Source organism: Scardinius erythrophthalmus, assembly GCF_964197995.2.
Source record: "Scardinius erythrophthalmus genome assembly, chromosome: 17".
Lineage (NCBI taxonomy): Eukaryota > Metazoa > Chordata > Actinopteri > Cypriniformes > Leuciscidae > Scardinius > Scardinius erythrophthalmus.
The window spans coordinates 7,556,974-7,569,822 of NC_138237.1; the positions used below are offsets into that span (position 1 = coordinate 7,556,974).

The 12,849-nt window shown below is 38.3% G+C and overlaps 1 protein-coding gene across 1 annotated transcript in view; it reads right to left on the bottom strand.

The window, feature by feature from the left end:
- The window catches only part of ark2ca (arkadia (RNF111) C-terminal like ring finger ubiquitin ligase 2Ca), a 21,478-nt gene extending 11,468 nt beyond the window's left edge, over positions 1-10,010 (bottom strand). Inside the window, exon 1 of the mRNA XM_081390045.1 lies at positions 9,752-10,010. Within this exon, the coding sequence (XP_081246171.1) occupies positions 9,752-9,812 (61 nt within the window). The 5' untranslated portion in view covers positions 9,813-10,010. The remainder of the gene's footprint in view (positions 1-9,751) is intronic.
- Between the last annotated feature and the right edge of the window lie 2,839 nt (positions 10,011-12,849).

The window sequence follows — 12,849 nt, forward strand, 5'->3', positions numbered from 1 at the left end:
CACATTGTTGAGACACCATATTAATTATGAATGTACAGTAGCCTAATATCTGGAGTAACTATGGCAATTTGGTAGAGACTGTGGTTACCATGGTAAATGTTTGTATTATGGTAAGTGATGTTGTGTAATATCTCATCTTATCAGCAGGACATGAAGTTACAGTTGTGGAGGCCGTTCTGGTGGATGTCCTGCATTAGAGAATATAATATTACCTGTTCTTTATTTAACTGAAGCCAGGTGACGGTTCTTACGCCCGCGTTACTGCAGGTAGAACTCGTTCTTTATCTGGATTACCACGGATCTAACTGATCCCATTCCCTCGGGATTAGCGGTGCTTTTTTTTCGGGGAAATATACTGGAGCTAACTGCGTCAGGACTGGAGATCTGCTTCAACAGAAAACCGATTGGGCCTAATAATGACAGGCGTTTATGAGCTGATTCAGCAGTCAAACGGATTCAGTGACGGACATAACACAGACAGATGGAGGGGTGGGGGGGTTCAGGGACACACACACACGGGCGGAGGGGGAGGGAATGATGGGATTGGAGGAGGGGGAGGGGAAAGAGAGAGAAATGGAGGGGGAGGGAAAGAGGAGTGTTTGACAGCTGCTCCTCACATAGATCTATTTCAGCCGCTCAGCTGTCCGACTCTCACACACACACTTACTAAATAACTTCACTGCTTCCAACGGGAAACCTGCTGTGGTCATGCAGTGAAAACCTTTATAGATTGATATTAATAAACAGATGTTTGTGACACTTGATTTTGGTTGGTCACTTGTGTAATTTTGCTACGTCTAGAAACGTTGTGATCGTTGGAAACAGTTGTGCTGCTTCATTCAGTTTTTTAGGATTTTTTTTTTTATGAATAGAAAGTTCAAAAGAACAGCATTTATTTGAAATAGGCATTAATAATGTTGTAAAAGATGTTATATGTTCACCTTCGATCAATGTAATGCGTCCTTACTGACCTTACACTTGAACGGTAGTGTAGAAATACAAACGTGCGTTCATAAAGCTGTGCTAGCGTTCGTGCTTCTCACATAGGCTAATAAAACATCCCAAATTAATATTTCAAATGCATTCATCTATGTTTTATATGGCAAAATAAACTCTTTTAGAGTGATTTTTGTGATAATGACTAGCTGGCTAAACATTAGTCCTTGCATATGGTCTGTTGAATATGTTAAAACTGAAGTGTCTTATTTCAAGTTCAAATAATTTCCCATATCCCATCTGAATATGCAGAAGATGACTGTAACTCGATCACCCCTCCTTTGAGCACTGAAGTTTGTTAGTCACAGTAATGCATGTGAAGTATGTACAGCAGGACAGCATGTGTTGGTCGGGTATTCAGATCTGCGTTTGCATACTGAAGAATCAACAGAGCAAGGGCTGGTTCACACAGAATGCGTTTTTTTTTTCCATTCCACTGTGCTACTTTTCCATTGTTTTTCAATGTAAACACGCTAGATGGACTTCTTTAACCTTTGCGCTCACGTCTCGCGTTGTTAGAAAGCCATGGCTGTGTCTGAAATCGCCCCCTATACCCTTGAATAGGACACTCTTTGATGAAACAACCCTTTGTAGTGGTGTCTAAAACCACGTTATTGAGTGCACTCATTCAATCCCACAATGCACCGCAACAACGAGTGCACAGCTGATCTACATTCAACTGCTAGAGAATACCCATAATGCACTGTGATAGTAGCGCCGAATGATTCCTGCATCTGATCAGAAGATGGCGCCCACATGTGAATGATCCATCCATTTTCCAAACCACTGGTCCAATGTGGCTACAGCGTAATATCATACAGGTATTAATTCATTTTTAATTGATTAAAATATTGGTATAATGCCCTTTTCACAAGATGTAAAATAAGTCTCTTATGTCCCCAGAGTGTGTATGTGAAGTTTTAGCTCAAAATACCCCACAGATATTTTTATATAACATGTTAAAATTGGCACTTTGAGGGTGAGCAAAAACGCACAGTTTTTGTGTCTGTCCCTTTAAATGCAAATGAGCTGCTGCTCCCGGCACAGGGGGCGGAGCTTCAAGAGCTTGTGTCCTTTTACCTCACACAGACACGCACTGAAAATTTCAGTAACTTTTAGCCTTTATGTTCAGACTGGAGTCAGACAATGATGGAGAGACTCAAGAAGAAGTGACAACATGTAGAAGCAACAGGACATTTCCGAATGGTTAGTTGATGAATTTATGTGTAGTTATCTTCTAGTCATTGATTAGCATATTCTGTCTTGATAATCTATAAATCGTGTTCAGGGGGCGGGGTTTATGTAAATTTTAGGGTTGGTGATGTCACTAACCCGCGAGGAATGTCGTGTAGTCTCTACCAGCCGTTTGATTTAGTCCTTAAAAAGGAATTTCTTTAAAAGCAAATATCTCCCTTTGCTTTGAACTTTGAGCGTTGTAACTTTGCAGATGTTGTTTATGATCAAACAGCAACATTACACACTAACTAAAGTTAGAAAAGTGAAATCATAATCAACCACCCTTTTAAGGTTTATACATGCTAGTTTCCATGACGGAGTTCAAAATAAATATGTTCATTACTACTGGAGCTGCCAGTTTCAAATGATTATTAAACAGCAAGCACAAACTGTACAAAAGTAGCAGCCCTTCCGGCGCACTGTGTCCGAATTCACTTGTTTTCATTCACTTCAAGTGAGCTACATTACTGGAGTAATGTAGGGAATAGTGAATGAGGGTATAGGGGGCGATTTCGAACACAGCTTGATGTCCGACATTGAAAAACAATGGAAAAGTAGCGAAGTGGAATGGAAAAAGGCATTCTGTGTGAACGGTCCCAACACTATTGTTGAAGATTCCCAAGATGTCATTGCAAGAAAAGAACAAATCTGACCTCTGCCTTAAAGGGACAGTTCACCCAAAAATGAACAATCTGTCATCATTAGCTATACGTTTCCATTGAAAGCCGTCAATTTAACTTGTGTGCAAAATTGGAATATCACATAAATAATTTGCGAATAAAGCAGCGTTTCCATCCCATCCCTTCCCTCTGGGAGGGAATTAAACCAAATCATTCTGATGACAGACTTTGGCTCAGGCATTTCAGAATAACTAAACCAACATTTGAGATGTTGTGCGATGCAATTGGTCCACTGGTTAATCCAGCTATCCAATTACAGCTCCTGTTGAGGCAAAGTCACGTGTGTGTTTTTGTAGCACAGTGAGGGATTTATTCGGTAAATGTGTTTCCATCACAGTTTATGCGCATGTCTTCTTATCGGATAAAAAATGAGCACATAAAGTTATGCACCCGTTTAGAATTTATGCGCATTTTGGAGTTTCCATCCAGAGTTTTTTAACTGTGTAGGATTTACTCCCATCTAGCGGTGAAATTGTTTATGACTACCAACTGAATATTACTTTCTAGCCCCTCCCATTCCGAGGGCGTTTTAACTCCTACGGTGGCCGTATTATTTCAAATCTGCCGGCAGTCGCGAGTAATCTCCCCCTCGTGTTCGTCACGGTGCCACTGAGTGTAAAAACGCCAAAGGTGAAGCTTGAATTTCCAGGTATGTCCCTCTTTGGCTAATGTATTTTCAAGATGGAGGCGCAACATGGCTGCCGCCATGCGAGCGACTCGCTCGTATGTATTCTAAATGGCAGATTCTACGCTTACGAGAATACTTGATTAGTTGGTAGAAGTAATTACACATTAATGAGCACATATCATTTTGAAAGAACAAAGTGTTTTTTGCTAAGAATCAACTTAAATTACACAGTGTAGCTTTAATGTGATGCACCAAAATGCACATAAAATAAGTGGATGGAAACATAGCCATTTCTTCTCACTCACGCTGTTTCAAACCTGTAAAACTTACTTGAGATATTTTGAAGAACATTGAAACACAAACAACATTATTTGGAGGAAAAAAAGGAGGTGCACATTTTTGGGTGAACAACATCCTAAATCACTCGTTTCTTTTTCCCTGAGGAGAATACGAGGACAAAAATTGTGTTGTAAAAGGTCACAGGAAAGATTTTTAAAAGCTCAAAAGTCTGTGGCCCCGGGGAAACAGAAACACCGTTGCACTTGGAGGAGGAGATGGAATTTTCCGAGAGCAAAAAGTGCAGAGACTATTGATATAGAATTGTTATTGTCTCATTTCACGCCGCCTTTGGAGAACAGAACAGAGGAGAAACCAGTGATTTTCTCAGCGGGAAATATTTCCCCAGGGCTCCAGAGATTCAAGCAAAACTCTTAGATCAGCAGAAACGTATGGAGTGTGCGGTTCACGCGCTCTGAATCCTAATGATCTTTTCCCTCTGCTTCCCTCAGAAACCCAGGCAAAAATATTGATCAGTGAATAATTGTGCGATGTACTCGCCGTCCAGGATATTGTACATTGCGAGTCCCTAATAAACCACAAACCTCTCTTCCATCTGAGATTCTGATGTTTATTGAGTGAAAACTCTCTGAAATCCACCGTTAGAAACAAAGGTCACGTCCTGAAGGTCAGGTTGCAGAACTCAATGAATGAGTTTTGTTAAGATTAAACCTCATTTTATCCTTCCCTTATGGCCTGACCCTTCACCTCTAACACTTTTTATCTGAGGATCCTTTTAACTAATTGCTAATCTTCCTTTATTCAGACCTCTGTTTCAGCATGTCGAGTTTTCTCTGCAGGTTCTGTAATATGAATTGATTATATCTGTGGGACTCTATATAATGCCGGGTTCAGACTACTACTAATCCGGTTTCGGCACGATCCGTTTGATGTAGGGTGATTCAGTAGGGTAAATGACAATGGGCATCAGGAATGCAAGAATCGATCGTTTTATCTTGTATCTATCATCAAGTTTCGAAACATTTTATTTTCATAATTCGATGTACACTACTGTTCAAAAGTTTGGGGTCAGCTAGATTGTTTAAATGTTAAAAGAAGGTCTTTTCTGCTCACCAAGGCTGCATTTAAGCCCTATTTGATCAAAAATACAGTAAAAACAGGAATATTGCGAACTATTATTACTATTTTTCAATTTTAAAATGTAATTTAATCCTGTGATTCAAAGCTGTATTTTCAGCATCGTTACTCCAGTCTTCAGTGTCCTTCAGAAATCACTCTCATATTCCAGGATTCTTTGAATAGAAAGTTTAAAAGAGCAGCATTTGAATTAGAAATCTTTTGTGACAATATAAATGTCTTTACTGTCACTTCTGATCAATTTAATGCATCTTGCTGAATAAAAGTATATATATATATATATATATATATATATATATATATATATATATATATATATATATATATATATATATATATATATATATATATATATATAAAAAAATCGTCCTATCCCCAAACCTTTGAACGGTAGAGTATTTCCAAATGAAACTAGAAAAATCTCGAAATAAGTAGAAAGAGAAATAAGTCCTCAGGATTTGTTTTTATCCATCAGGAATTGATTGGAGCTCATGTATTGTATTGATTTTCACTCAAAAACCCGTTTCTGCGGAAGACAAAATGAGAACGAGGAGGAGATACACTAACGCAGGAGGTCAGATAGTGAAATGCAGATGGGATGTGTGTGACTTGAAGTGACTATTTTGCCTCCGTATTTGTGAGTGCACATTCCCATGATTCACTCTGGCAAGTGGGAGGAGCTGAGAGATGACTCGAGGGAGGGGCCAAAGAGGCCGTAGAGTGGAGTGGGAGGGGTTTGAGGGTACGACACATGGAAATCAGCAGAGAGCACACTGAGGGTTAGGGGAAAATCTACAGTCTTTATTGGAAATTATTAGTATGAGTGGAATTGTGTGATCATAATAATAATAATAGTAATAATAATAATAATAATTCCATGCAAATAAAGAGCGAAGGCAAGGCCCAACCATGCTCCATAAAGTTAACATAACAGAAGCAGCATCCAATGGGTAGATGTGTATGCTACAACACGTCAGTACAGCAGGACATGTCTACACAAAGATACATTGGAGTTTGCTGTTCAATGTTCCAAAACAAAGAAACAATCAAAATCAAGAGGAAAATAATAAACATGGTCATGCATTACAGCCTAGTACAGGAACAGAAGGCAGAGAACCACAACCAAAGAAATAGAGACATTTCGATACTAGGAGGACTTCTACAGTGCAGTTCTAGTGATCCCTGTAAAGCGGATGACATTGGCGCTCGCACAGCGCTAGGAGCGCCGCTCGGTAGCGCTAGGCTAATGCTGGCGTTGCAGCATGGGTAAATCAAATGAATGAGGGGCGGTTTGAGTGCTGGTCGGGTGTCATGTGCCAGTCAAGCACCGAAAAATACCACTTAGCTACTTCGTGTTCCTTCCGAGTACTAATTTTATTACTTCCAAATAGGGCTGCACAATATATCAAAATTATATGTCGTAATTATATCACAACGGCTTGCAATAACTAGGGTCATGTGCAAAAGACAAAGAGAAAATCACTCGCTGCTCTTGGCTGAATAACTTTTGTAGCTTTTATAAGAATCAGGATATATTTAATTCCTACAGTGTTTTATTTTTACATTTGATTATTCAGTTTCTGTTGTTAAATAACCCTAAGGATAACCTGAACTGATGTTAAAATAACACTTCTTACGCTACAGTAAAACACATGCTGTTCACTTTCAGAAGCTGTAGGGATGTTTTCTTATCACAAAAAGAATGTGAAACACACATGTAGCCTAGGTTATATCCTTTTAAAGATATTTTAAAGACAATTTAAGTTAATTTTACACTCTTTAAGCATTATCATATCACATTATTTAATGAGTTATCGCATTTTTCTTTAATATCGTGCAGCTCTACTTCCAAACGGAAGACGGCTTTTTTCTTTAACAGAATATGTCATTTAGTTTGTCTTTAACATTATATGAATTCTGCACATGGATCTCTTTTTAAAAAGGGACATTATGCTGGTCTTGAAATAAGTTTCCCTAAGTTTCGAAAATAATACCGCAACATCATATAGAGAAACAAGCCATCATTAAATTAGTTTGAACTTCCGGTTTTGCGGTAGCTCTGTGTATTTCTATGGCATTGCTGTCAAAGAGTAATTAGCTGGTGAACTTGGTTTATTTATTGTAAAGTTAACAAAAGTTATCATGAGCATTGTAATGTTTGAAGCGGATGACACTCATTCTCATGTCGTTCCAGAACCATGAAGTCGTATGATAGTTTTGTGCGAGGAACATACAGATTCGGCTCCATACAAGAACCAATGGCATTTTTGGCCATTAAAAGCACGTGAGATTTCCTACATTTTACTCATAAGATGTCAGAAGACTTGAAATATAGTGCACAAGTCATTTAAATCAAGTTTGTTATGAACTAAAACTATTAAAAACATTTTTGTTATTTGCAAAAGCTGCAATAAAATATCAAAGTAACACTTTATTTTATGTCACTACATGTACTTACTATAGTAATAACAGTATTTATTAATATATCCATTAATATCACTCAGTACTTAAGTACAATGTGACTACGTCACCTTAAAATAAAGTGTAAACCATAAATATTAGATGAAAAATTAAACTTAAATTAGAAATGTTGCTGAAATACGTTGAAATAGCTAACTAAAAATAAAACCTAAATAAAAATATTTCAGCTTACTCGTTTAATTTTAAGTAATTTCGTTACTTGAATATGAACAGTGCTAAAATAAAACTGGTTTAAACCACCATTATGGTGTTTTTGGTCTTTTCTGGAAACCCGTAAAGATCCTTAAACATCTCCTTTTGTTTTGCACTAAACAAGTAACAGCATAGGGGTTTGGAACGACACGAGGGTAAATAACGACAGAAACTATTCCTTCAAGGAAGATGGTATGGATTTATTTTGATTAAATAATTAATGGTTCGCCCCAGGAGGGCAAAGGGTCACGAGGTGCGACGTTATCGACCCGAACCGTACTTGAATAATTAGAAAATAAACACGTTGAGCTTCTCTACTAAGTCTAAATCTTGGGCAAATCCCACTGACACAGCACACCCTCCCGAAAAGACGAGACAGAGACAAGTGTTTAGGGGTCGATCAAGCCCGGCTATGATCGAGTGAGAGGCCAATGCATCCACTTGACAGAAATTTACAGCAAAAATGTTGGTCTATCCACACTGAGAATGGGACAAATCACAATGACAGTCGTAAAAAAGCTAAATGCTACAATGAGTTGTTATTTTCGTCAAAGCAACAATGACCATTTAAAAATAAGAAGACAAGAGGATTCTTCTAGAGAAGAGAGAGTGTTATTCTGCAGTCGGTTACACAGGAGGATATAAACTGGATGAGTGAGAGTTTGTTTGTAATGTCGTCTTCAGATGGAAAGAGAGGGAATGAGAAGAGGGAGTCACAACACAGCTAGATGCAGGGCAGGCAGAGGCTATAGCACAGCAGCGGCGGGTGATCGTTAGATACACAATGGAAGGGAACAGAGCTCTGAAAAAATGCGGTATGTAGAATCAGCCCCCAGACTATGGAACAAGGAAAAAAATAGAAACAAATACAAGCACAATCAATGAAACCATCGGTGCTAGGGCACGGCTACAAAATGCACCCTATTATTATTATTATTATTGCACACAGACATTGATGCATTTGTTTTTCTGCTGGTGTAAAATGCATACATTACTGTATTAGTTAATTACACACATTTTATACACAGATCTGATGCACCTCATGTTTTACAATTGCACAACAAAATGCATATACTACTATATTTAATTGCACATATTATGTACGAATGCATCTTTTTTTCTGCTGGTGCAATAAGGTTTAAAATGCATAACATGGTAGGCTAGTATTTGCATGTTAAATATAAATGCATCTTCGGTTGGTGCAGCATTATGGAATTCCAAAGCTGCCAAAATATGGCTAAAAATTGTGTTTTTCAACTATTTTTATCATTTAAGTGCACAGATACTGTATATGATGCACCTTTTTTCCCCCAGTCCAGACATGGCTGGCTAAGGTGGGATTTAAGATTCAGACGGGTTTTTTTCTTTTCTTCTTCTCTCCATTAGAGCAGAATTAAACACGCAATGCAAGCTGCAAATGATGATTAGATATGAAAACGATCCGAAGCCAATTTTGTCATGCATTCATCCTGTAGAAGCTTAAATTAGGAGCAGGTTCAGCTGAGGGTATTTTGTGCTACTGCAGCTGCCCATCAGTACTCTGACTGCTGAAGCCATGTTTAATTATTCATAAACAAAACCGCACACGGCGGAACGGATGTGAGGGAATTTAACGCAACGCAACGCGTTATGTCCACTGCAACGAACTAAAACGCTGTCGACGCTACAAACGCGCTACTTTGTTGATTATAACATGTAGGTTCGTTGAATCAGCTTTGTTGTTTGTACCAAGCGTTTGACGCGCCCCAATAGGGTGCTATACGCAAAACAAACGCATGAATACGCATACACGCGCGTGGTTTATTCCTATATTAAACGCATATGCTTCCTGACACAAAGGATGACGCTTAGGAAGGTTGTACGCGTTGTCCAAATTGTGACCTGATACATATTTATCCAGCAAATCAAACACAGTGAATATCTAGATTATAAATATAGTGTATTTTCTTTAATGTTACCCCCACTGAGCAAATCGCTCCGTATTTGTGTTGCAAAATACGCGACGCTCCGGCAGGCCAGCAGCCTTTGATCACGTCCGCGCGACCCTCGCGCGCTCATTAAAAACAGACGAGGGCGCGTGCGACAGCAAATAAGACGCAATTACCTCTACTTCTGACGGAACCGAAGACGGGAAGAACCAGATATCCGACGTGCACTAACACCATCCTGGCTCCTTTGTTGCTGTGCTGCCCATGGACACCTTCGCCTTCCAATACGAGACCATTCAAAATGCAGTCCAGACGCCAGCTGCCCGCACACAAAGAGAACGGCGGCCAATCAGCGAGCACGGCGCTGCTTCCTGTGGCTCCGGCTCGTCCAATCAGAGCGCTCGGCACGGCGGCGAGTCTTTTGTGAATTAGCTGTAGGGGGTTTTGACATCATCAGAGTGGACGCGGCGGAAACGCTCAGCTACTAAAACGCGTCAAGATTTGTACACTATGACGTCAGCGTGTAAATATTATACTGGGATGTTGGGATATATATATATAACATTTATTAAAAAGTGCTTTTTAAAGATAGTCACGGTTATGTAATCAGACCATTAATCCAGTTTAAAGGAATAGTTAAAATTCTGTCATCATTTACTCACCCTCAAGTTGTTTCAAACCTGTATGAGTTTCTTTATCCTGTTGAACACAAAAGAAGATATTTTGAAGAATGTCGGTAACCAGACAGTTGATGAACTCCATTAACTTCCATAGGTAAACTGTCTAGTTACCGACATTCTTCAAAATATCTTCTTTTGTGTTCAACAGGAGAAAGAAACTCATACAGGTTTGAAACAACTTGAGGGTGAGTGGCCTAAATGATGACACAAATTTACTTTTGAAGTGAACTATTCCTTTAAATAGAAGTACCTATGGCATGCTGGTCTTTAACATTAAGCAAACAAACACACAAACAAACACTGGGCTTGACTAGGGATTTGGTCAAACTAAATAACAGGGTTACTATACAGAATGGACATGATTGTTATCTGGCATACAATAAAACGGTTGAAAAACTCAAGGGAGTGACAGGGGTTAAGAGGAATAGTTTAGAGAAAAACATAAATAAATCGCGATTAATTGCATCTAGGTTTTATATGTGTGTTGTTTTAACTATCAGGTAATAAACACAAAGACATTTGGGTAATCTGAATGGTCTGTTGGGCAACTGTTGTAAAGCTTTTGTTACACTTTCAGATTTGAGGTTCGTAGCACATATATACCAACACAAACATGATCAACCTGTTTCTTTGTATTTTTAAAAATCTAATTTGAAAGAGCGCAAGAGAATCACAGACAGAGTGGCCAGAAACGGGTTTGGTTGCTTTGAAAGACTATACACTCCATATGTCAGTCCTTACCCGTCCTGAACCCCTTCCCCCAAACACACACACACACACACACACACACACACACACACACACACACACACACACACACACACACACACAGGGGTCTGAGCTGTGATTATCTCTGCTCCTTCTGTTCATACTCCTCGCCACAACCCCTGTAAAGACCCCCACCCTCTCTCTGCTCCTCCAATTATAAAGTAACACATCTTATTCAACATCAATTACACTGCTTGTTATAAAGGATCTCTTACGGTCACTGTACTCATATTTTACTTGACCTACCTTACTTGACCTAATACACTACAAGAGGCTAAATGTAAGAATGTATGTATTAATCACTTTTTGTATTGCCAATGTGTGAACAGCATGTAACAAAACTAAAAAAAAAAAAAAAAGAGATCTTCCTCGGCTGTCTATGAAAGCCTGTAGAGTAAACCTGATTTTTTGTTTTGTTTACACAACCAAGATCCCGAGATCCTCTTTTATACAATATTTATTATATAAGATTTATTATAGGATAATTCTGCCATTCTGTACTGTAATGTCCGTGCGTCATTCAAAGAATAGGGATTAATTCAAACTAGTCTCACATAGCCAGACCTATATAATCTGTAGTTTCAAACATATTTTTTATTCAAACTCTCATAACAGTGTAATTTTAATGACCTCACCTGTTGACAGAGAATTGCAGAGATGTGCAAACATATCCTCACCGCTGTCCTTTTTGCTGTTTTTTCAACAAAAATATGAAGCAGCAAAACTGTTTTCAACTTTGATAATAATCAGAAATGTTTCTTGAGCATCAAATCATCATATTATACTGATTTCTGAAGGATCATGTGACACTGAAGACTGGAGTAATGATGCTGAAAATACAGCTTTCACTGTAAAAAGTGAACAGTTGGATCAACTTAAAAAAAATACTTCAATTGGTAACACCTAAAGAAATTAAGTTTTCTCAACTTAAAAAAAAAAAAAATTTCACAATAAACCGTGATCATTTAAGTTGAGAAAACTTAATTTCTTTAGGTGTTACCAATTGAAGTAATTTTTTTAAGTTGATCCAACTGTTCACTTTATACAGGAATAAATTACATTGTAAAATATATTACAGTAGAAAAGTTATTTTAAATTGTAATAATATCACAATATTACTGCATTTTTAATCAAATAAATGCCGCCTTGGTGAGCTAAACATTGAAAATATCTTACCGATGTCTATATTTAAAGGTTTTTGGCCTAAAACAGTTATATTGACAGGATTAAGTCTCTTCTAATGTCTTGGCCATAAATAGCAGAACTGATTCATAGCACAAAACTTGTTCTGATGTAAAGCCAGCAGACTGAGCTGACATTAGCATACAGCTGCGGGCGTGTGTGTGTGTGTGTGTGTGTGAGAGGAACCCCTATTTCTTTGTCATTAGGGATGAACAGACCCTCTTGTGGCAGCTGCCTATCCGTGACCCCCAGAGGTCAGAGGTCACAGGCTGCTTTCCCACACTGGAGTCTGTTTTATAAAAGGGTTGCGAGCTGTTGCTCTGATACATTCACAACTTTGTTAACTCATTTTAATAAATGAAAACACACACGCACAAATGTTACTCTTTAAATATCTCTATTTATTTATCTTAAAATAGTTTCATTTTATATTCTACATAAATGTTTAAAGGAAGAAAGACTTGCAGAAGCAAAAAAATATTAACACTCTTTTGCTATTCATTTAAAATACTGTCGAAATGAAATGAACCAAAACAGAGTAGCACAATTAAATAAAGGGAAAGTGTTTTTCAAACGCAGTGGAAATCTACTGAACGACCCATAATGTGGGCTTACATCGAGTTCAGCCACATCGGGCCGTCCCT